The sequence below is a fragment of the Salvelinus alpinus genome, chromosome 36 (assembly GCF_045679555.1).
Source record: "Salvelinus alpinus chromosome 36, SLU_Salpinus.1, whole genome shotgun sequence".
NCBI classification, from domain to species: Eukaryota; Metazoa; Chordata; class Actinopteri; order Salmoniformes; family Salmonidae; genus Salvelinus; species Salvelinus alpinus.
The window spans coordinates 12366054-12388450 of record NC_092121.1 but is presented as its reverse complement, the minus strand read 5'-3'; the positions used below and the strand labels follow the sequence as shown (position 1 = coordinate 12388450).

The following is a 22397-nucleotide window of genomic DNA, read 5'->3' as shown; positions in this document are numbered from 1 at the left end:
ACCTAATGTGTGCAAGGAAAACATTCCCCACACCATACACCACCGCCACCAACCTGTATCGTTGACACCAGGCAGGATGGGGCCATGGACTCATGCTGCTTACGCCAAAGCCTGACTCTGCCATCAGCATGACACAACAGGAACCGGGATTTGTCGGACCAGGCAATGTTTTTCCACTCCTCAATTGTCCAGTGTTTGTGATCACGTGCCCACTGGAGCCGCTTCTTCTTGTTTTTAGCTGATAGGAGTGGAACCCGGTGTGGTTGTCTGCTGCAATCCCTTTCTGCACACGACTGTTGTACTGCAATGTTATTTACCTATTTGTGGCCAGCCTGTTAGCTTGCACGATTCTTGCCATTATCCTTCAACCTCTCTCATCAACAAGCTATTTTCGCCCACAGGACTGCAGCTGACTGGATATTTTTGTTTGTCACACCATTCTCGGTAAACCCTAGACACTATCATGCGTGAAAAGCCCAGGAGGCCGGATGTTTCTGAGATACTGTAACCGACGCACCTGGTACCGACGATCATACCACGCTCAGTCGCTTAGGTCACTGGTTTTGCCCATTCTAATGTTTAATCGAACATTAACTGAATGCCTCGATGCCACTGTTTGTAGGAGCGAACCATTTTCTGTGAATGGGGTGGTGTACCTAATAAACTGGTCACTGAGTGTATATATTGCATTTCTAAAAACACAAACCGGTTTCAGAATACAGTATGTGCAGTTTATATTACTATGACAAATTTCTTTCTCACAGTCTGTTTTTACCAATACCTGAATTTTACCGGAAAGTTTCAAGTAACCTTGTTGATTGAATAAAGATCCTAAACACATGCGTTCAGACACACCTCGATACTGGGGCCTCAGGGCACGGTTGTTGGGGCAGTCCCGGCCCTGCTTGCTGAAGTTGATGTTGGTGCGGATACAGCGCTGTAGGAGAGGCTGGGCGGGCCGCGTGTTGTCACTCATACTGAGGAATATCTTATATGGCTCATTCTGACTTAGCAGTCGCAGAGAATGCATCTAAACAGATGGAGTGAGAGAAAGTTGGACAGATAAGGTTTATGGTAAAGAATCTACAGTCTAAAATACGGCCAACTATCAAGTAACTTCTGGCTAACATGAGTTAATGTTATTATTGAGTCTATGATCGAGGGTGAGTTACCTGCATCTGTGTGACGTACACAGGTTTGTTCATGAGGATCCAGGTGGCTGTCTCGAAGCAGGGTGGGATAGTCATGGAGCCCTCGTATGTTATAAAACGTATAGTGTCTGGATATAGATCTGCTATGTTGAGCCCCATGAGTAAGAATGCGTCATCTGGAGGTGGACCAAAACAGAGGTAATCAGATTCATATTGTACCATCCTCAACACTTTATACACTGTATTACAGAATAATAATAACACATTTAATTTGTATAGCGCTTTTCATTACAGTGCTTTCTCAAAGCTGAGGCAAAAAGTAATGATAATAAAATAAAAACTACAATAAAAACAAATCAAGGCAGGAAATAGTAATAGTAGGGTAGTTGCTAAAAGGACTTTCCAGATTAGGTCTATAAGAAAGACAGAAAGACAGATTAGGTCTATAAGAAAGACAGAAAGACAGATTAGGTCTATAAGAAAGACAGAAAGACAGATTAGGTCTATAAGAAAGACAGAAAGACAGATTAGGTCTATAAGAAAGACAGAAAGACAGATTAGGTCTATAAGAAAGACAGATTAGGTCTATAAGAAAGACAGATTAGGTCTATAAGAAAGACAGAAAGACAGATTAGGTCTATAAGAAAGACAGAAAGACAGATTAGGTCTATAAGAAAGACAGAAAGACAGATTAGGTCTATAAGAAAGACAGAAAGACAGATTAGGTCTATAAGAAAGACAGAAAGACAGATTAGGTCTATAAGAAAGACAGAAAGACAGATTAGGTCTATAAGAAAGACAGATTAGGTCTATAAGAAAGACAGATTAGGTCTATAAGAAAGACAGAAAGACAGATTAGGTCTATAAGAAAGACAGAAAGACAGATTAGGTCTATAAGAAAGACAGAAAGACAGATTAGGTCTATAAGAAAGACAGAAAGACAGATTAGGTCTATAAGAAAGACAGAAAGACAGATTAGGTCTATAAGAAAGACAGAAAGACAGATTAAGTCTATAAGAAAGACAGATTAGGTCTATAAGAAAGACAGAAAGACAGATTAGGTCTATAAGAAAGACAGAAAGACAGATTAGGTCTATAAGAAAGACAGAAAGACAGATTAGGTCTATAAGAAAGACAGATTAGGTCTATAAGAAAGACAGATTAGGTCTATAAGAAAGACAGAAAGACAGATTAGGTCTATACGAAAGACAGAAAGACAGATTAGGTCTATAAGAAAGACAGAAAGACAGATTAGGTCTATAAGAAAGACAGAAAGACAGATTAGGTCTATAAGAAAGACAGAAAGACAGATTAGGTCTATAAGAAAGACAGAAAGACAGATTAGGTCTATAAGAAAGACAGAAAGACAGATTAGGTCTATTAGAAAGACAGAAATACAGATTAGGTTTATAAGAAAGACATGTAGAAATGTGTTTAAAGACCCGTTTTAAAAGCTCTGATTGATGGAGCGGCTCTCAAATGATCAGGGAGTGTATTCCATAGGCGAGGGGCAAAGGAGCAGAAGGCTCGGTCCCCCATAGTACGGAGACGTGTCTTGGGGACTTGAAGAAGTGGTGAGTTGCTGGAGTGGAGAGTGCGAGGTGGCTCATTGATATAAATTATATCGTTGATGTAGGTGGGACTCAATCCATTCAAGGCTGTAAACACTAGGAGGAGGATTTTAAAGTCAATCTTATAGTTGACCGGTACCCAGTGGAGTTCAGCAAGGATGGGGGTGATGTGGGCTGACTTCTTGGTCCTGGTAGGACTCTTCTGGAGAAGTTGTAGCCTCTGAAGTGATTTGGTTGAAAGGCCCCCGAACAGAGCATTGCCATAGTCGATCTGGAAGAAGATGAAGGCGTGGACGAGTTTCTCTGCATCTGGCTGGGAGAGCGATGGTTTGAGCCCGGCAATGTTTCTTCGATGGAAGAATTATGTTTTGCAGATATGTTTTATATGGGCATCAAATGACAGAGAAGGATCAAACTTAACTTCCAGGTTAGAGATGACAGAGGACAGATGGATGACTTGACCGTCACTAGTAGGGCCGATGTTTCCAGCACTGGGGACCTGCTTGTGTGTCCCAATAAGCATAGCCTCAGTCTTGCTGCTGTTCAGCCGGAGGAAGTTCTCTTTCATCCATGCCCTGATGTCATCTAGGCAGCTGCCAAGTTTTGCTAGGGCTGAGATGGTGTCCGGATTGATGTAAATATATACTTAGGTATCGTCAGCGCAGCAGTGGAAGTTGATGTTATAGACTCTGAGGATTTGGCTGAGAGGGAGCATGTAGATTAGGAACAGAATAGGAAGCAAAACAGACCCCTGTGGGACACCGCATGTGACTGTAGACTCCACCAATCTGGACTATCCAATCGGGATGTATTGCTTCCTATTGGAGAGGTAAGAGGAGAACCAGTTCAGAGCAGTTCCAGAGACTGATGTGTGCTCTCTGATGCCGCAGGATGATGTTGTGGTCAGCAGTGTCAAAAGAGCACTGAGATCTAAGAGAAGTGGGAGGCTAGGTGATCTAGATTCTGCAGCCATCAGTAGGTCATTGGTAACTTTCACCATAGCTGTTTCGGTGCTGTGCAAGGACTGGAAACCTCACTGGAAAAACTTGATCAGTTAATTGGAAGACGGATGGGATTGAAGCTGGTTTGCAATCACTTTTTCCAGTACTTTTGATAGGAAGAGGTTGGAGATGGGCCTGTAGTTGGATAAGAGGTCAAGGTTGGGTTTCTTCAGTAAGGGGGTGACTGCATCTGTTTTGACGAATGATAGTACCTTCCCGGTCTGCAGGGACTTGTAATACAGTATAACATCCAATTATTATAGTAATGGGATACAAATAAAAGGATGATTAGTGATTTATTTAATGTAATTCGTTTAATTTAATTTAATTAATGAAAAAGGACTGAAAATTAAATTAACCAGACTTAATGAAGAGCATAAAATTGAAATAAAAGAGAGTTTGGGTAGAGGCTGTTAATACTAACTATAGCAATGTTACATAATTGTTGTCTTTAAAGGAATGCCAAGTTTCGACATTCTGAAAGTGCCACAGAGTTATTTCTGTCAGTTAGAAACAGGAGATGACTCAAACATCTCTCAGGGTTAGGGGCAGTTTCTATTGTTACACATCTTATCTATTGAACCAGGAGGATCACATTGGTAATGTAGCTGATTAATTCAGAAGTTGGAATGAATTTCACTCAATCTCTGATTAAGTCAATCTCTGGCAACCTTCCAATTAGCCAAATTAATTCAGTTGCTAGATATTCTTTTTTATGACGGATCCAGAAATGGAACTGACTACTATTCTATCTGTGACTCCTGTAGATTTGACAATGTGTGTGCATAAACCCACACATCTTAAATGCCTGAGGGTGCTTACGTTTGTATGTTATTCTCGTGATGGTGTCTCTGTTCAGCATGCGATTCAGGAATACATTTGGAGACTCGGATATCTGAGAAGGAAGAGATGTAAAGGAACATAAAATATTCAGCATCCGCAGCACAGTCCCATGGGATTCTGAATATAAAGACCACTGTCACTACAATAAAACACCACAGAGAAGGAGATTGTCTGCATCAAGCACAAACTGACCTTTATAAATATGGACACAATTGCTATGCCATTGGGGCTCTTGGCTGCCTCACTGTAGTTGGCATAGAGTTCCTGGTTGTAGTGTATAAGTTGCACCTGTAAGTGAGGCAAGATAAAGACAAAACAAACAGTGAGCCCTTCATTTCCTGGTGTTAGCCCATGTGAGATAGAAATGTGAATTTGTCTTGCACATGAAAGCATTATGTCAGATTAAACTAATCTTACCCATCCAACCCTCACTCGAAGACAAACTCAAGAAATTCAGGAATGTTTTACTTTTGACACTTATCTGCTCAGTAGAGTTCCAATTTAGAACGGGATTTAGCTCTAATTATCTGGGCAGCCGCTTACTTTTGGCAACATATCTTCCTCACTTAAAAATAGTGATTAAGGACTGGAAAGTGTTTGCCAAATCTAATTTAAATCGAGACAGATAAACTCAGTTTGGCACCCGATAAGTTTACTGCTTTTACTTTTTTGTCATTATAATATCGCCCTCCTCCACTGAAAAAACCCACTGCCACTAAAAACCCACTGCCATTTGTCGATCCTGCCTTCAATTACATTGTTAGGATGCAGATTGTTGATGCTCTTCTACCCCACCCTTCAAAGGCCCTGTACATGTGATTAATGGACTGAGTGATAGAGGTAGTCCAGCATATTTTATCATTATCCATTGTTTGAGGAAATCTTCCACACAAACCAGCCTCAGTAGGGCTGTGTAAAGCAGTGAAGCCTTTACTGTAATGCACGTTTGATTGAATTGAGCTCTTAGTCTAATGAAAGCAACTTTCAGTGGATTGGATTGTTTATAGACACAACAAAGATAAAGATAATCCCTCTCGGCTCATTGGCTCGTTCCCTCTCACCTCTGCAGGGAAGGACTGTCCATTGAGCAGGTGCTCCGAGCCCTGGCCGTCCTCGCTGCCGAAGTGCAGGCGGATCTCCTCCAGCCGGTGACTGTAACCCAGAGGCCCACCGGAGATGTTCACCAGGTGAGCCTTGTCTGGCCGCAGCGACACGTGGCGCCCTGTGTTGTACATGGTGCCTCCCATCTGCACAGAGAGGAGTCAAGTGAGGTGTGGTGGATGTGTTAAAAGAGAAGGGGGGCAAGTTTCTCACCTGAGAGACCTCTACAGAAGAGGAAATGGAGATAACTCATGTTAATACACTGAACTAAAATATAAACGCAACATGCAACAATTTCTAAGATTTTACTGAGTTACAGTTCATATAAGGAAAATCAGTAAATTAAAATAAATAAATTAGGCCCTAATCTATGGATTTTACATGACTGCAAATACAGATATGCATCTGTTGGTCACAGATACCTTAAAAATAGGTAGGGTTGTGGATCAGAAAACCAGTCAGTATTTGGTGTGACCACCATTTGCCTCATGAACGACATATCTCCTTCGCATAGAGTTGATCAGGCTGTTGATTGTGGCATGTGAAATGTTGTCCCACTCCTCTTCAATGACTGTGTGAAGTTGCTGGATATTGGAGGGAACTGGAACACACTGTTGTACACGTCGATCCAGAGCATCCCAAACATGCTCAACGGGTGATATGTCTGGTGAGTATGCAGGCCATGGAAGAACTGGGACATTTTCAGCTTCCAGGAATTGTGTACAGATCCTTGCAACATGGGGCTGTGCATTATCATGCTGAAACATGAGGTGATGGTGGCGGATGAACGGTCTCACCACAGTATCTCTTTTTGTTCAGTGTAATTCTTTATCATTTCCATTATGGATAGAAAAAGAAATTGCACCTTCCCATTACTGCAATGTAAAATTATAATATTCTTCAGGCTCCTAATCACAGAATAATAATTTGGGATTGGCTGTAGGCCTGCAGTAAATTAGGTTTTTAAAAGGTGGATTAAAATAAAAAAATAGAAAATCATCTTCCAAGTCTCATCTCATTAAGGAAGCAGGTGAAATGAATAATAAACTGAGAAACCAACTCTCACGTTGTTTTAAGTGACACATCGAAATGCCCAACAGGTAAAGGAAGACCTTCAAAGCTTTGTTCCATTCTTTCATATAAAACTAGGATAACATCAAGACTTATAATGAAATGAGAGGGAGGTAAGGAGAAAAAGTGAATGGAGGGAGTTCAGTGTTATGCCCGTGTAGATCTTGATGGAGTCATTCATCATAGGGTGATCCACTTAGTTAATTTATTCAGAGACAAAGAAATACTGAAAAATATATACAACAAATACTGCCGATGATTAAATGAAGTATGAAAAGCAATATATTTCACTTGACATGTTTTTTTAATAGCCCTTTAAACAGGGGCCCGTTCTACTCCCTCTTAGTGCATAATGCATGTAATCAAATGAGCAAAATGGTGAGAGCTGAACATTAATTCAATTCCTCAACAGTGTTATGTATAATACCAAATCTTCCACTGACACCTATTCTAATTACTAGGCAAAAGAAGCACTCAACAGGCACTGAGCTGGCACTGAGCTGGTACTGGGGCCAATACTTTGTGCATGAGAAGACGGCAATATGGGTTCGGAGTTGTAGGTTCTGTTTTGGGGATGATATAATCTCTACTGGCTAGTAAGCAAACAAATGTGATGAGGCCCTTTGGGATGTGATAATGTAGCTGGCTTGCTTTGTCATGAAAATATATTTTCACTAAATACACCTACGGTTCACCAAACAGCCTTCAAAATCCTTCTGATAACAGTGGTGCATTAAAATCTGATAGACAAAGATATAATAAGAACATTTAGAGTACCCACTTAACAGTGCATTTAAGGTACAGAATGAGTACCTTGAATGAGTAAGTGTGTCCACATTTTTGACTGGTACTGTATATATATATATATATTAAAATAGTTGCAGACAGATTTTAGGTCATATTACATTTTTTCACAGGGTAATGATTTTTTTTTTATAGCAGCAGATGTTTTTCAGTTACTGTATTCATCTTGTGTAGCGACCGACTATACTCTAAATCGGTGCTTTTATACTGGCCGGGTATGGTCACGTGGCCACTCAATCAAACCAAATGAAATCTCTTAACATAACTTCAATTTATTAAGAGTAGCATCTTTCAAATGCTCTCCATTCTGTGCTGTCTCATTGACACCACAGACTAGGCCTACCTAACAGGCAGAAATTCTGCAGATGAACCTCAATTCCATTCAGATTCACAATGATCATTGATTATGACAACGCACAATGCTCTAGCTACCTTGAATGCAATGTATTTGGACGTAAAGTCATGCTAGAGGAGGAGCTGACACAATAACACTCCTGTTGAGGGATTTACCGATTTTGCTGTCCGCATTAAGCATTCCCAAACAGAGCATAAAAGCTGCTTACCATGAGCAAAAATCCCCCCAAGCTTCATTGAGTTAAAAAGGCTTGGGACTAATTGCTGTTCTGCTTCATTGAATTGAGTCCAAATATTGAGGGCTTACATTTTGGGGACATTTGATTTTAATTTGAAATTTGTTTTGTATCAGGTTAGGTGAAACTTTTCCCCTCTGCTGTACAGTGGACTGTCCCTCGGGCTTGAGAGATAGGTTCTACAGTGCCTTCAGAAAGTATTCACACCCCTTGACTTTCCACATTTTGTTGTGTTACTAAGTGGGATTCAAATGGATTTAATTGTCCTTTTTTTGTCAATGAAGAAGGGCACCTATTGGTAAATGGGTAAAAATAAATAAAAAAGCAGACATTGAATACCCCTTTGAGCATAAAGGGATTCTCAGTACTTTTGTATACTGTTTAGCCAGTAGTTCTGAAAGTAGCACTCACGAGGCAAAAGAGGACCCCGAAAATGATGTACTGCAGATACGTGCACCACGTCATTGCTCTTGCTCTAGCTCTGCTGTGTGGCATCGAGTGCATCTTGCTAGCTGTCACTCATATGGCGAGGGGCTGAAGCTCATTGGTTGAACTCAAATTGCTTAGGGGGCAAATGTAGGGAAAATGGTGAAACACAGCTTCCAGAAAAACAGTTGCTTTCAACTATGGATTTCGTGGATAATTCAGGTAAGATGGTAATTCTGCTCATAGATTATGCGTTTATGAACTACATATTGACACATCCAGCCCAAAGATGTAGGTTTAAAAAATAATTCCTACTATGCGGTGCATTTTCTGTCCCCAGGAAATAATTTAGTTTAAAATGTGGATTCCAAAGACTTGAAATATAAGGTCAGGTATCCTTTACCTTAAAAACACAAACATTTGGATCTTGAAAGGAAATGCCTTTTGAACACTTTTTTAGTGTGGATGTAGGCGTTTTTGCCGTGTCCCCGGGTGTTATTCATCAACTTCCAGGAGAAATATAAGCCATAAAATAACGGAATGCATGTTACTTGCTCCGCCAACACAGTAAGGTTACATTACATTACATTTAAGTCATTTAGCAGACGCTCTTATCCAGAGCGACTTACAACACGCGAAATAGGTACACAGAAATCCTCACAAAATCATCCACGAGAAGCGCACCCGTAGCTCCCTCTTTGGCTGGTTAACCATCATTTTGCAACATGAAAGACAAAATATGCTAAAACATCTCTGCCAATAAAGTGTGTTTTCTAAATTCCCTTTTCATGGTGTCTGTTTGAATGTTGTGTGGACCTCAGACAACCCCTAAACATCTTTGTTAAAGGGATTCTCAGTACTTTTGTATAATTTGTATATTTTTTCATTATTTTATAGTCCTAGTTAAATTCTCTCTCAATAACTTTCTTCCATGATCATTGTATTTATTATAATTTTATTTAATCCTGTTCAAGTGTTCACCATTACGATATGATATACTTTATTGTACATTTAAATGGAAATTCATTCTGTGACGCCAGAATATAAATACACAAACACAACACAATATACTACATGCAGTACAAAAAACTGGAAAGTTAGTACACAAGTCACACATTTACATTTCCACATATTCAAAGTCTCTGCGGCCTACTGACCGGCCGTGTATTGGGCCTGCATCTGTCCTATGTCCCACTGTTCAGCATCTTGCATCTGTCCTATGTCCCACTGTTCAGCATCCTGCATCTGTCCTATGTCCCACTGTTCAGCATCCTGCATCTGTCCTATGTCCCACTGTTCAGCATCCTGCATCTGTCCTATGTCCCACTGTTCAGCATCCTGCATCTGTCCTATGTCCCACTGTTCAGCATCCTGTATCTGTCCTATGTCCCACTGTTCAGCATCCTGCATCTGTCCTATGTCCCACTGTTCAGCATCCTGCATCTGTCCTATGTCCCACTGTTCAGCATCTTTCATCTGTCCTATGTCCCACTGTTCAGCATCCTGTATCTGTCCTATGTCCCACTGTTCAGCATCTTTCATCTGTCCTATGTCCCACTGTTCAGCATCCTGCATCTGTCCTATGTCCCACTGTTCAGCATCCTGCATCTGTCCTATGTCCCACTGTTCAGCATCCTGCATCTGTCCTATGTCCCACTGTTCAGCATCCTGCATCTGTCCTATGTCCCACTGTTCAGCATCCTGCATCTGTCCTATGTCCCACTGTTCAGCATCCTGCATCTGTCCTATGTCCCACTGTTCAGCATCCTGCATCTGTCCTATGTCCCACTGTTCAGCATCCTGCATCTGTCCTATGTCCCACTGTTCAGCATCCTGCATCTGTCCTATGTCCCACTGTTCAGCATCCTGCATCTGTCCTATGTCCCACTGTTCAGCATCCTGTATCTGTCCTATGTCCCACTGTTCAGCATCCTGCATCTGTCCTATGTCCCACTGTTCAGCATCCTGCATCTGTCCTATGTCCCACTGTTCAGCATCTTGCATCTGTCCTATGTCCCACTGTTCAGTAGCCCTATGGCTGATGGAATGAATCTTGCCTTGGTCCTATTCTTACTGAACAGTGAGACCCTTAATCTCTTTATGCTAACTCAATCTTGCTCACTCACAGAGCTATGTGTAATTTAGGCTCAAAATTTCCGCCCTGTTAGGATTATGCACCTAACAGGTTGGAAAGTGCACCAAATAAAAATAAGTGCCTGAGTTTGACCAATATGTTTTTCTGAAAGTCAAACTGGTAGAATACAAAAAGGTCTAAAAGGCACTGCAATGTAGGAATGAGTCACCAAAGTTCCGGAGCATGTCTTTAAGTGGTGACACTCCATGTGAAGCCTGTCAGAATGATGAATCCTCCTGTTACTTGACTCAACACTCACCTCACCCACCTTACTTAAATTTTAGTCTCTGTCACTCCTAAGCCACTTTGTACTCCCTCCCTTCCTTGAGGATTCAAAGTCTGGGATTTGAACATAATTGAAGCTGTGACAGACTGAGGACATTGAAGTCCTTCAACTTTCGAAAGGAACTAAGGTAACTTTTATCTCATCTCAAACTTGTCTCATGGTAATAGCAGGCTGTCCATTTTCTGGATAAACAAAAGAATAAGGATATTCTAGCCCTGAATTACATTACATGAAATTGGTTATGCTGTATAATTGCACCAATATTTTCAAAGGAATGACATTTCCCGACTGACAGTTTTCCTCATGGGTGCTTTGCAAAATGCCAACTTGTTGCCTACTAAATGTTTTCTATGAGCAACTGTTTGAGCTTTACTAGGGTAAGTTAATGAGAAACTACGTCTTCATGAGTGAATTTGGTGACAGTGTGTGCGAGTGAGTATGGCTTTGTGGACAACATGGGAGCAAGTGAGATAGGAAATGACTAATGTCCTGCTATTGACTGTCGCAGCATCCAAATTATTACTAAATGTCAACACGTTGAAGTCAATTCAAAGATGCTGTGAACAGAACCATTTATCAAGCAAAGGCTTATCACCACAGTTTCATGTTGTCTTTTGTCTTGACAAAGATTGCCACACTAAATCGCTTCTTCGGATTAATTGTCTTAATCAAGTATCTAAAATGCAAATTGCTATTCAGTCGCTGCCTGAGCATACAAGTTGAAAATATTTCCCTAATATTCAAGTGAAGTGAAAAAATACACTTCTGTAAAAGTGCAGTTTTTGGAGTGCAGCAACTGCATCTTATCGTTTGATCTTTGACCATAACAAGTATATTTCACACTTTCTCCAACAGTTAAATGTCTTTACAAAACAGTTTCCTCAGAATCTCAGCATCCCCTCCACCTGAACATCTCTCTCCGTCTGAAGTTTTCTGTGGTAAAGTAAGACTCCTCCACAAGGTCTAACATCCCAAGTGCTTAATAACAAGATGGAAATTAATTTACACCACCACCTTTTTCAAGCAACCGCCTTTCATCAAGCTGTAAATCCAAGCTCAATGTTAATCAGGAATAACATCTATTCTACTTGTGTGTGAGCTGAGTTCGTTGGTGTGTGGTGCTGTATGTAGTGTGTAAATGGCACATGACAATATTTCAAACTAAAATAGTGTATACATCTCAATAAATAGCTGCAGGAAAAGAGGCAATTAACTGGGAGAGTAAACATGTCCATCTGTTGATGGGCATATATCTGGGAGTATCGAGTAGACGAGCTGTGGCGAATGTAAAAACATCCTTGCTAACTTCATTTGTCCCCTCTCCCACAGTCCTCCCACAGACACACGCCAGCACAGATGGCCCAGCTCTCTGCGCTCTCGCTCAGCAGATGCACACTAGCATTAATCATAAAACAAGACTTACAAAGAGAATTTAACCCTCTCTTACATGTACTGTTCTTTGCCAATCCTCCCTGGCTCCTTGTGGTATTTTTCTGATTCTAACAAAATGAGAGTACTATTCATGGGAACCAAATGTTGGGGGAGGGGTGTGGGGGAGGTGGACTGTCTTGATCAAAGGCTTTTGTCCTCTGAAAAATGGCCACCACATACCTTACAGTAAGTCAATTTTCATTCTTACACAACACTGCAAAGAACCAAAAGATACATAAATAAAATGTAATTGCATCAAATAGGCTCGGTAATAGTTTTGTCCCCATTTGAACTACAGTACTGCTTGTAATTCTGTTGTCGTTCTCATTTTACATGATTAGTGATTTCCCCTATTCCCTAGTGGACTTTATGCCCTGTGGTGAACGATGGTCATGCCCCCTTGTCCCCAGCTTGCAGCTTGAGCTTGGGGCATCCTGCCAACACCCTTTGATAATGTTAGTGAAATCCTACAATAAATACTATCTGCTATATGGGTCATTTGATGGGATCGGGATGGGAGAGATTCAGAAGGCAACTGTGAAAGCAGAGCATGATGTACAACTAAAGGAGAGCCATGGGGCTAGATAGCGGGGGTGTTGCTAGAGGCATTCAGAAAATTCACCCTGTCTGTGTAGTCTAAAGAATTCTGAGAAGAAATTTGATGTTACTTCATACTATAAATCTATAAATGTTTATTCTGTAAACAGAACACCTTGTTTTGATGATGGCTGAGCATACTAGTCCTCATTACACATTATAAATATAATATGAACACGCACAACTGGAATCCAATAATAGCCTGCAGATTATCAACGTCTCCTGAAGTTTTAGACCTGATGCCCTTCAGATCTACAAGCTCAAGAGTCATCAGTGAGTTCAAGATCAGGCGTTCCACAATCTTCTTACCTTGCTGCGTCCGCCTGTGTTGAGACGTAGAGGGGTGAGGAAGGGGTCAAAGATCATGTGACTGGTCTCGACGTTGACCGGCGACTGCCTCTTTCCCATGGAACACAGGTTCCAGGCGGAATTCACTAGCCCCCAGAACGATGGTACTGTGGACAACAAGCACAGTTCAATGTCCTTTATCATGTGGATGTCTAATATCATGTTGATGTGTGAGATGAGTATGTTCTTAAACAGCACTTGGACTATAACAACTTTGACAGCAACCACTGAGGAGGAAACACTGAGTAAGGACATGAAGTAAAGATATCCCTTTAAAGTCCTCGCCTTACTGTAACCAAACAACAGCAGTTAGAGTATGGAGTATGCCATCAGCACAACATTCCATATTATGATTGTACAGTACTAGGAAGAGCTATTTTGAGAGAAGGGCACGAGAGTAATGCCAAAGTTGATTATGTATGTATGTAGATCCTACTATGGATTTAGATAGAATCCCTCTATATCAGAATCAGTTTAAATGCTTCCAGAATCTGATTTAAGATCAGCTGAAATAATCTTAGTTATCCCTCCCTCGTTACTTGCACATGACAGAAAGGACTGGGGAGAACCCCTCCTCTCTTCTTAGTAGGGCTTAGAGCCTGGCAGTGGCACAGGAGCAGGGCAGCTGTGACAGATGTGGGAGGCCTCAAGAGTGCAATCACTACCCCTTTCTGACACACGTGACGTCACCCAGCCGTGATTACATCATGTGGGTCGGCTTGAGTGGAGAGGGCCGCCCAGCTGTGAAACAGATGAGGGTTCAGGACTTTTACACTCTCTCCCTTAGAACAGGGATTAGAGGCTGATACTCATCTGGACTGCTGGACGGAGACTCCTGGGACAACCAGTACTTTTTCATTGCTCTTAATTCATGGGCAAGGGGCATGCCTTCTGGGCAAAGCCCAATGGTTGTTAAGGACTATCAGATCAGCGCCACAACCCCTTATAGATATTTCTACAATAAGAGGAAATCATGACTAGGAGTCAATTTCAGAATTAAGAATCAGCTAATGAATCAGCTGGTGAATATGCTAGTGAATCAGCTGGTGAATCTGCTAGTGAATCAGCTGGTGAATCTGCTAGTGAATCAGCTGGTGAATCTGCTAGTGAATCAGCTGGTGAATCTGCTAGTGAATCAGCTGGTGAATCTGCTAGTGAATCAGCTGGTGAATCTGCTAATGAATCAGCTGGTGAATCTGCTAGTGAATCAGCTTAAACTAGCAAATAAGCAATGAATTAGCCACCCTAAGCTGATCAGTGACCTATATTACATGCTGATCTTGGCCAAACTACTCTTAATGCATAATAATGAAATACAGTAGATGAGGATCTGGAATGATGTTGAAATTTCTGAATGTCAACAAAGCTCCTGTTGCATATCTTCCTGCTTTCTGAGCCACCACATTGTTTACCAGTTGTAGCTGCACGTGTAGTGGGTTCAATATAGTGTTAAAAAAAATGTGTTTAGTAAAATGATCACAAAATGAAGCCTAGGCATTTTTAACTAAACTATCATTGTTTTAACAATTGATCCAGGGAAATATTGACACTGTTGTTGATAGTTTCGAAGGCAGTATTTTGGCAACAGTTGTTACTTTTGCCCCAAAATTAGGTAATGTGACATATATAAAAGCCTTTGTGTCCTAAAACAGTGATGTAACTATGTTGTAATCCCAGTGACATTTGGTGAGCACAACAGTCGGAGGACAGAGAGGATATGTCAAACTGAGAACCATGCTCAAAGGAAATATAAGATAGCATTACACTCAACTCATGGCAATCTAACTGTTGCATTAACTTGTTAACCACTTCAATTGCTTGTTGGTTTGGTGGAGCGATAAAAACATCTAAATAAATTACGAGGCATTCATTGTTAATGATGATTCAAAAAAACGTTATTGTTTTGGCAGCGAAAGGTGCTTAGAGGTGCTCCTAGACATTACTGAGACTGAGCAGGAAAGATAACAATTTCCATTAGAAAACTCAGCTAGAAAAGTATAAGTATGTCTAAACCCTCACGTGTGAACTCTCACCCCCTTTACCCATGCTGCATAGTGATCATGATCTCTATTCCAGTACAGGTATATTATTGGATCAGGTAGCAGGTGCATGCAGCAGGTGCAATGCAGTATGTCCCAGCCAAGAGCTGAAAACCAGACCCTACAGTACAACTATCTCTAGGGAGACTTCACAACACGTGTTGGGATATGCAGCTAATTGAAGTCTAGAGGTTTTTTCCAGAGCAAAATAGTCAGGATATAAACATAACGTTACAGAGAACAAACTAAAATGAGAACATTAATGTCAATGGGTCTGGAGAGACCACTAGGACCGAGGACTGGCCAATTCACAGCAATCACAATTCACAAAATTCACTCTGATTTTATATCAAAATGACCAGGGAAATCCTCCCCTCAGATCGTAGGGATTACATTTCCAATTTTCGAAGCAGCTTAAACAAAGAAGACAAAATTGGGACATGTTGCCATCTATTGAACCTGCTGGACTGTGCAGAGACACTCCCGACTCCAGTGTATTGCCTTTTCTAAGATCCTGTGGATATAATTAAAGTGGAGGAATAGCTGATGATCCATCATGCAGTTAACATCAGAGAGCAGATGTCTTGGGACGTGAGAGAACTACAGATGGAACTACAATTAGTTCAAATAACTTTGTGTTGCAACTGCAATATTGTCTGCCAAATACTAGGACACGGTAAACCTTTTCACACTCAGACAAACGACTCTTGAAAACTATAGGCTATGGAGTGTGAGACAATCAGAGAGTAATGATGAAGGGAGAATTGTTCTTCAATAAACAGTGCTTAAAAGGGTGCTGTAAGCCAAGGGGCAATTCCATGCAAAAATGTATTTAAAAGGCAGACGGGTGTTTTGGGTATTGGTGGGCATGTAGCAATATCAATTCCAAAGTGGTAGCCTGACAATGTACAAAAACTAGCTAGGTTTCCATCCAGTTGGTGACAGATTTTCATGCGAATATTCTAAAATCTGCATAAAAACAACATACACATTTTCTTACCAGAAAAGTTTCCATCAAGTAACGGACTTGTTTGAGGATAAAAGTCTGTGCGTGAAGACGTAACGCACATAAAAATAACTTTTGCAGTTAAATTTCCATGTACTGAATAAAAAAATACACGTTAGATGGGTTTCCATGACATTTTCAACTCTACCGATGGAAAAGGTTGAATGTAAACCTAGTTACTGACAAGCTTCTGGTTTGACAGGATAATATTCCTAGGTCCAGACCTTCTTCTCATCATAGAGGATTTAACACCATCTGCTGTAGGAGGTTATTTTGCTCAGGCCCTCAAACAAATCAAATCTTACTTTGACATGGCAAGGAGGAATAAGCCACTGCTTTTCTGACCTTTCCTTTGAGCATCTTCCTTTATCACAGCTGTAAATTACTTGGCTGGCTCGCCTATAAATGATTTGGTTGTTAACCGTCTTAAATGTCAGCCATAATCTAGCACCTTCACATAATGTTTTAGCTTTGAAGGCAATGGTGTAGCTAGTGTTGCTCCAATACCAAACCTATCCGCTCATCCTCCAGGCCGCCATACCCGCAGGTAGAAATACAGCAGCAATATGCTAAAACATATGTATGTTCATCACATTAGTCGGTGGGTGGGAAAAGGAGGAAGAGGGGCTTAACATTATTATAGCTCTGAGTGAGAGTGAAAATGTAAAGTGTCCTGTGAATATGGCCTTTTAATACCATTAGAAGATTATTGAGAGCATAGTAATCATAATTCTATTCTAGCCTCCTCCCATTCCATTTAAATTCCCTCATAACCCTTTGCGTGGGAGAGATTCTGTTTCTTCCTTCCGCACTTCTTTTTTGCCCCTCAGAGTCTTTGCAAGGGCGTCTGTGTGTATGTGTGTGTGAGAGAGAGAGAGAGAGATAGCTGGCTGTGATCACTAACTTGGTGACCTACTTTCCAAGACTGCAGCACATACAAATAATAATACAGAGTTATGCTCCTGTAAGAATATACAGAAGGAAGGTGATACCTTTGTTTCTGACAAAAGGTGCAGTTGAATTGAAATCTGTATCAAAAAGTTAATGGGCCAAGGCATAATTGCACTCTTCTTGAGCCTGTTTTAGATCAATTCGATTTCCTTTCTATTTCAAAGAGTAAAGTCTTTAATTAGATGGCTACAAATGTACATTCTAGCTGTAGAGTTTCCCATTTTCATCCAAAAGGGCTTGAGGCGAATGAATGTATAATAGCAAAAACCTCCCACCAACTTGGCTTCCACCCATATGACACACAGCACATACACAGAGTCACTGTCACTTGCTGTGTGTGGATGTCTCCTCTCCTGTGTAAAGGTCTCTGTGGTGATAGACAGGAAGCTTCCCTGCAGCTAGGCTGAGAGGCTGAAAGGGCTCTCCCCCTGAGTCCACACACTGATACACTAGCAGGAGACATAAAGTAAAAGGTCAGGGAGCATCCCACAACCTTTTACAAAAGACTTCCAAAGGCCTCTGTGTCACCTGCTGTGCTTATCTGTCACAGCTAATAAATAGGCATTTCTCCTCCTAGCCCTGCTGCCCTAAAGGAGAGGAGAGGAGAGGTTGAAACTAATGTAATCCAATGATAGAGTTACACATGGAGCAGTTGAGGACAGTGCTGGCCCTCGAGGCAGCAGTTTCTGCTGGTTTCACATATCCTTATATGAGCCCATTGGCTCATCCAAATTTGCACCCTTCCTTGAGGAACACATTGACAATTGGGGTGGGACGATACCAGTATTGCGATACTCGTTAGTATCGTGGCAAAGGAAACAAAACACAAAGCGGATTTAACTTCTTTAGGAAAACAGAGCTAAGGTTGGAAACAAACATCATTATGTTGTCATCCAGAGCAGGCACGGCTCCAGGATAAAGTCACTAAGGGGGCAGTTGACATCGGTGAGGTGGCTACATTTTGGGGTGTTCTTGCATTGGAATTATATTGAATTCTGCTTATCACGCTATACCAAAATAAACATAAAGTTCAAATGCAGAGACTACGAGATCATTGAGTGCTTTTGAAGTGACAGGTTGGGGCGAAAACTGTAACCTATCTCCGCTACGCTGTAAAATAGGGGCCTTCTAGCAGTCATAAGGACACATATTCAGCAGGAGGCAGGCAGGCAGGTAGAGGTGCAAATGAGTGTTGGATTTATTTACACAGCACTGGGGTTTCAAAGATGACGGTGATATTTACAAATATATATACAAAGTTCTGACTTCAAAATGTCAGCATTCAAAAGACAATTAACAGTAAACTGGTAAGTACAATTCAATTAAAATGCAATTCAATAAACCAAAAGTTCTTTATCACAAGTGTTGCGCAGTTTGTGAGCTCTCCAAACGTTTCCACATGAGAAATGGTATGAATGTATAATTATATTTAATGTTGTATTATTGAAATGTTACCCGACTACACTTGACTACACAGTTATATTGGTTATTCATCCTTCCTCATTGAAAAGGTCTGAGACCTCTATTTTATTCAATGTGCTGCCATTCTTCTTCTGTATACTTGTATGCCTGTGCTCCCCTTGATTATGGAGTAAAGAAGCACAGGGAGGGAGGAAGATGGAGAGGGCTGTGATAAAAATTTCATAAGACCTGCAGTCAGAACAGTAGTGAACCTGAAGCTCCTGCTGCAGAGACAGAAAGCGGAGGAAGCAGCCAGCCCATGTCAATAACACTGCCCAAGAGCAAGAAAGTTAGTAACAAGCGAACCCTCCTGGTTAACAAGAAATGTTTCCTTCCCAAAACAGAAAGGACTGTTTGGTCTGGCTTTCTGTTACAAAACAACCCACTGGACAAAAACTGGTTGAATCAACATTGTTTCCACGTCATTTCAACAAAAATAATTACATGTGATGACTTTGAATCAATGTGGAAAACTGATTGGACCATCTCCTTATTTAATAGTGGGCCATGGGACACCAGGGCTTTGAGTTCATGTGATGTCAGTGTTTGTTCAACATTTAAAATAATTACCTGGAACAAAGCTCCCTTGGACAGCATCTTTGTACGCCCACCAACCGTCATGAATCTTTGGTGAAATTAGCTGTGCTGCAGTAGGAAAAAAACAAAACCACAGTAACTATCATGTCGCTGAAAATGATCATCAACTCACTTGTTAGAACACTATTAACTTTCACTTCTTCTTAAGTCTAATATTACCTTTAAAGAGACAATGAGAGATATTAGAGATAAAAACTGAATTGAGGCCCTGGCTTTTGTGGTCAGCCTGACCACATTAAAGAGACGTAGGGTTTGGAATGATCAAGTGGATACCTCCATTTAATAGGATATGTTATGTTACAGTACAAATAGAATAATGGTCTGGTTACTTAAGACAGAAATGAAAAGTAGGGAGGTTGGTCCATAACCAAGGGAAGTAGGGTGCACAAGCATTTCGCTACACTCACAATAACATCTACTAACCATGTGTATGTGACCAATAAAATGTGATTTGATTTTGATTAGGGGTGCTGAGGGTACTGCAGCACCCCCTGAAAAACCTGAAAAAATAATTCAAATAAAGCAACCAAAGGTTGTGTGTTCGAGTTGCGTCGGGGACAACTGTAGCATTAAGCTAGCACTTTCCCTAACCTCAACCTCAACCTAATTCTACTAACCTGCAACGTAAATTCTCCTAACCTTTGTCCTTACCACAAATGCTAACAAAAGAACAAGCAGCCTGTAATCAGAGCAAGACATCTAATACTTATGTTTTTTACTAGGCAATTCAGTTAAGAACAAAATCTTATTTACAATGACGACATACCGGGGAACAGTGGGTTGACTGCCTTGTTCAGGGGTAGAACGACAGATTTTTAACTTGTCAGCTCAGAGATTCGATCCGGCAACGGGCCCAACGCTCTAACTACTAGGCTACCTGCAGCCCCATTTGTCCTCCAAGATGCATTTTACATTTCATCATCCAATTTGTATGATATTGTACGGCCGGGTAAGACGTGATACTACACGTCCTCCAATTCGTATGATATTGTACAACAGCTATTCCATTCATAACATATCATACTTAATGGAGGGAAACAAATGTAGATCCCAAATCCTATGAATTACCCTGAGGCCAAGTTGTTGTGGTACAGGTGGTAGAGCACCTGCCTCTGCACCACACAGGATTTGAGGATCGTGCCCCCTGTCAGTTTTCCTCTCTCTTACTCTCTTGCTATATTGGTGGCAGGCAGCAATGGGATCATTCCGAAGGTTTCTAGGGTGCTGGTTTGCAGGTGGGCTCTGTGCGAATGGACAAGTCTCGAAGGGAGAGAATACTGAAACACTGTTTATGTGAGTGTTCTACTGCCTCTATCCCAGGCCCAGGGTTTTGTGGTACATCACTTGCCCTCTGCACTTCTGGATCTTGGGGTCAAGCCCCACGGTCAGCTGTTCTTCCCACTAAACATCATGTCAGTGGTCATGATGGTAAGAGCATAAGATACAATTTATTGCTGTCTGGCAGATGTAAATAAGAACAGAAATTAAACATACTTGAAAAGTTCCATCTATTGACAAATGAGTCTCTGTCATAGCTTATTTTGGGACAGAGGCCTGCTAGGATGCAGACAAGATATTCGATGTGTTTGCGATGATGTAAGATGTGGGTAATAATGATATCCATGCAACATGTAAAGAGCATCTGTATGTGGAACACGCCCAATGTTGAATCTAATCTCAGCATTACAAATTTGACAGGCGCAAAGAGATTTTGTAAAATGTTCTCTCATTTGTACCAAATTGGGGGGCGTGACAAAACAAATCTATAATCCTAAACACAAATAGCCTATTATATAATATTATGACTAAGATTCAAGAGAACGGCTAGATAATCAACGATTACAGTAATTGTGTTGCCAACTCACGCGCAAGTGGAGTAAATATTTGCTTTAGTGACCTTTAAAGACTTGTCATGCTTAAACCTACACTGAAACAAGTCTTGGTAGACAGCTGCAACACCCGTGCCCTACATTGCACGATTTACAGTAGCAACCGTATCACCAACAGAAGACTATTCTGTATTTCCTTATCCAAATACATTTAAATGTGTCACAATATTCTGGGGTTTGTTCAAGCCCTGAAGTTGAGCTCATCACTTCATCTCATGTATTCCATTTAATAACCGCAGGCTTCAAGGCTTACCTGATGTACAGATGAAATATACTTGAAAAATCAAAAATATTTCCCAAACGATATGCATTCTTCATTCATTCCAAGTTAATTTTGCAAAAGCTTAAATATATTAATTGCAAAGTTTGAGTTCTTAACGATGACAAACTTCGATGAGGCATTTTCCCCAATCCGTCAACTGTCCAAGGTGTCACATTCAGAGTGGTGCGCGCTCTGCCAAAATGGTATGTCAAAAGAACGCGCGCCAAAAACCACGACCGCTCAAAACACGTTGTAATGTGATCCATAAAAAATATATATTATATAATTACGACACGATGCCGTAGTTCGCTTCGCCATTGAATGTGTTTGAAGACCGAGTACAAACTAAAGCTACATGACTGGGAATCTTTGAGTGGACTCAACTTGTCACTGCGTGCCGCAGACCATCACCGTAGACAGACTGGTCTCGTGGACTAGACGTAACATAGTAAACGTAAGTACGGGACAATCAAATTAGTATAATACTGTATGTTTGGTATGCTTACATAAGATACTAGGTTACTTAAGGCAAAAATGAAAGGAGAGTGGTTGGTTGGTCGTGGTGGATGACGTGGTGGATGAGTGAGTCTAGCAACCCAAAGGTTACATGGTCAAATCTTATCACAGACAGCTTTTGCATTTGAGCTAATTAGCAACTTTGCAACTAATTACTTATTTTTAGGTACTTTGCAACTACTTACTTATTTTTAGGTACTTTGCAACTACTTACTTATTTTTAGGTACTTTGCAACTACTTACTTATTTTTAGGTACTTTGCAACTACTTACTTATTTTTAGGTACTTTGCAACTACTTACTTATTTTTAGGTACTTTGCAA

At 40.9% G+C, this 22397-nt stretch overlaps 1 protein-coding gene across 1 annotated transcript in view; it reads right to left on the bottom strand.

Moving 5' to 3' along the window:
- The window catches only part of LOC139565159 (carbonic anhydrase-related protein 10-like), a 29009-nt gene extending 7024 nt beyond the window's left edge, over nt 1-21985 (bottom strand). Inside the window, exons 1-8 of the mRNA XM_071385296.1 lie at nt 21551-21985; nt 19382-19456; nt 13316-13461; nt 5628-5813; nt 4759-4854; nt 4546-4618; nt 1173-1327; nt 856-1030 (exon numbers count right to left, since the gene is read on the bottom strand). Of these exons, the coding sequence (XP_071241397.1) occupies nt 856-1030; nt 1173-1327; nt 4546-4618; nt 4759-4854; nt 5628-5813; nt 13316-13461; nt 19382-19456; nt 21551-21608 (964 nt within the window). The 5' untranslated portion in view covers nt 21609-21985. The remainder of the gene's footprint in view (nt 1-855; nt 1031-1172; nt 1328-4545; nt 4619-4758; nt 4855-5627; nt 5814-13315; nt 13462-19381; nt 19457-21550) is intronic.
- Nucleotides 21986-22397: the final 412 nt, after the last annotated feature.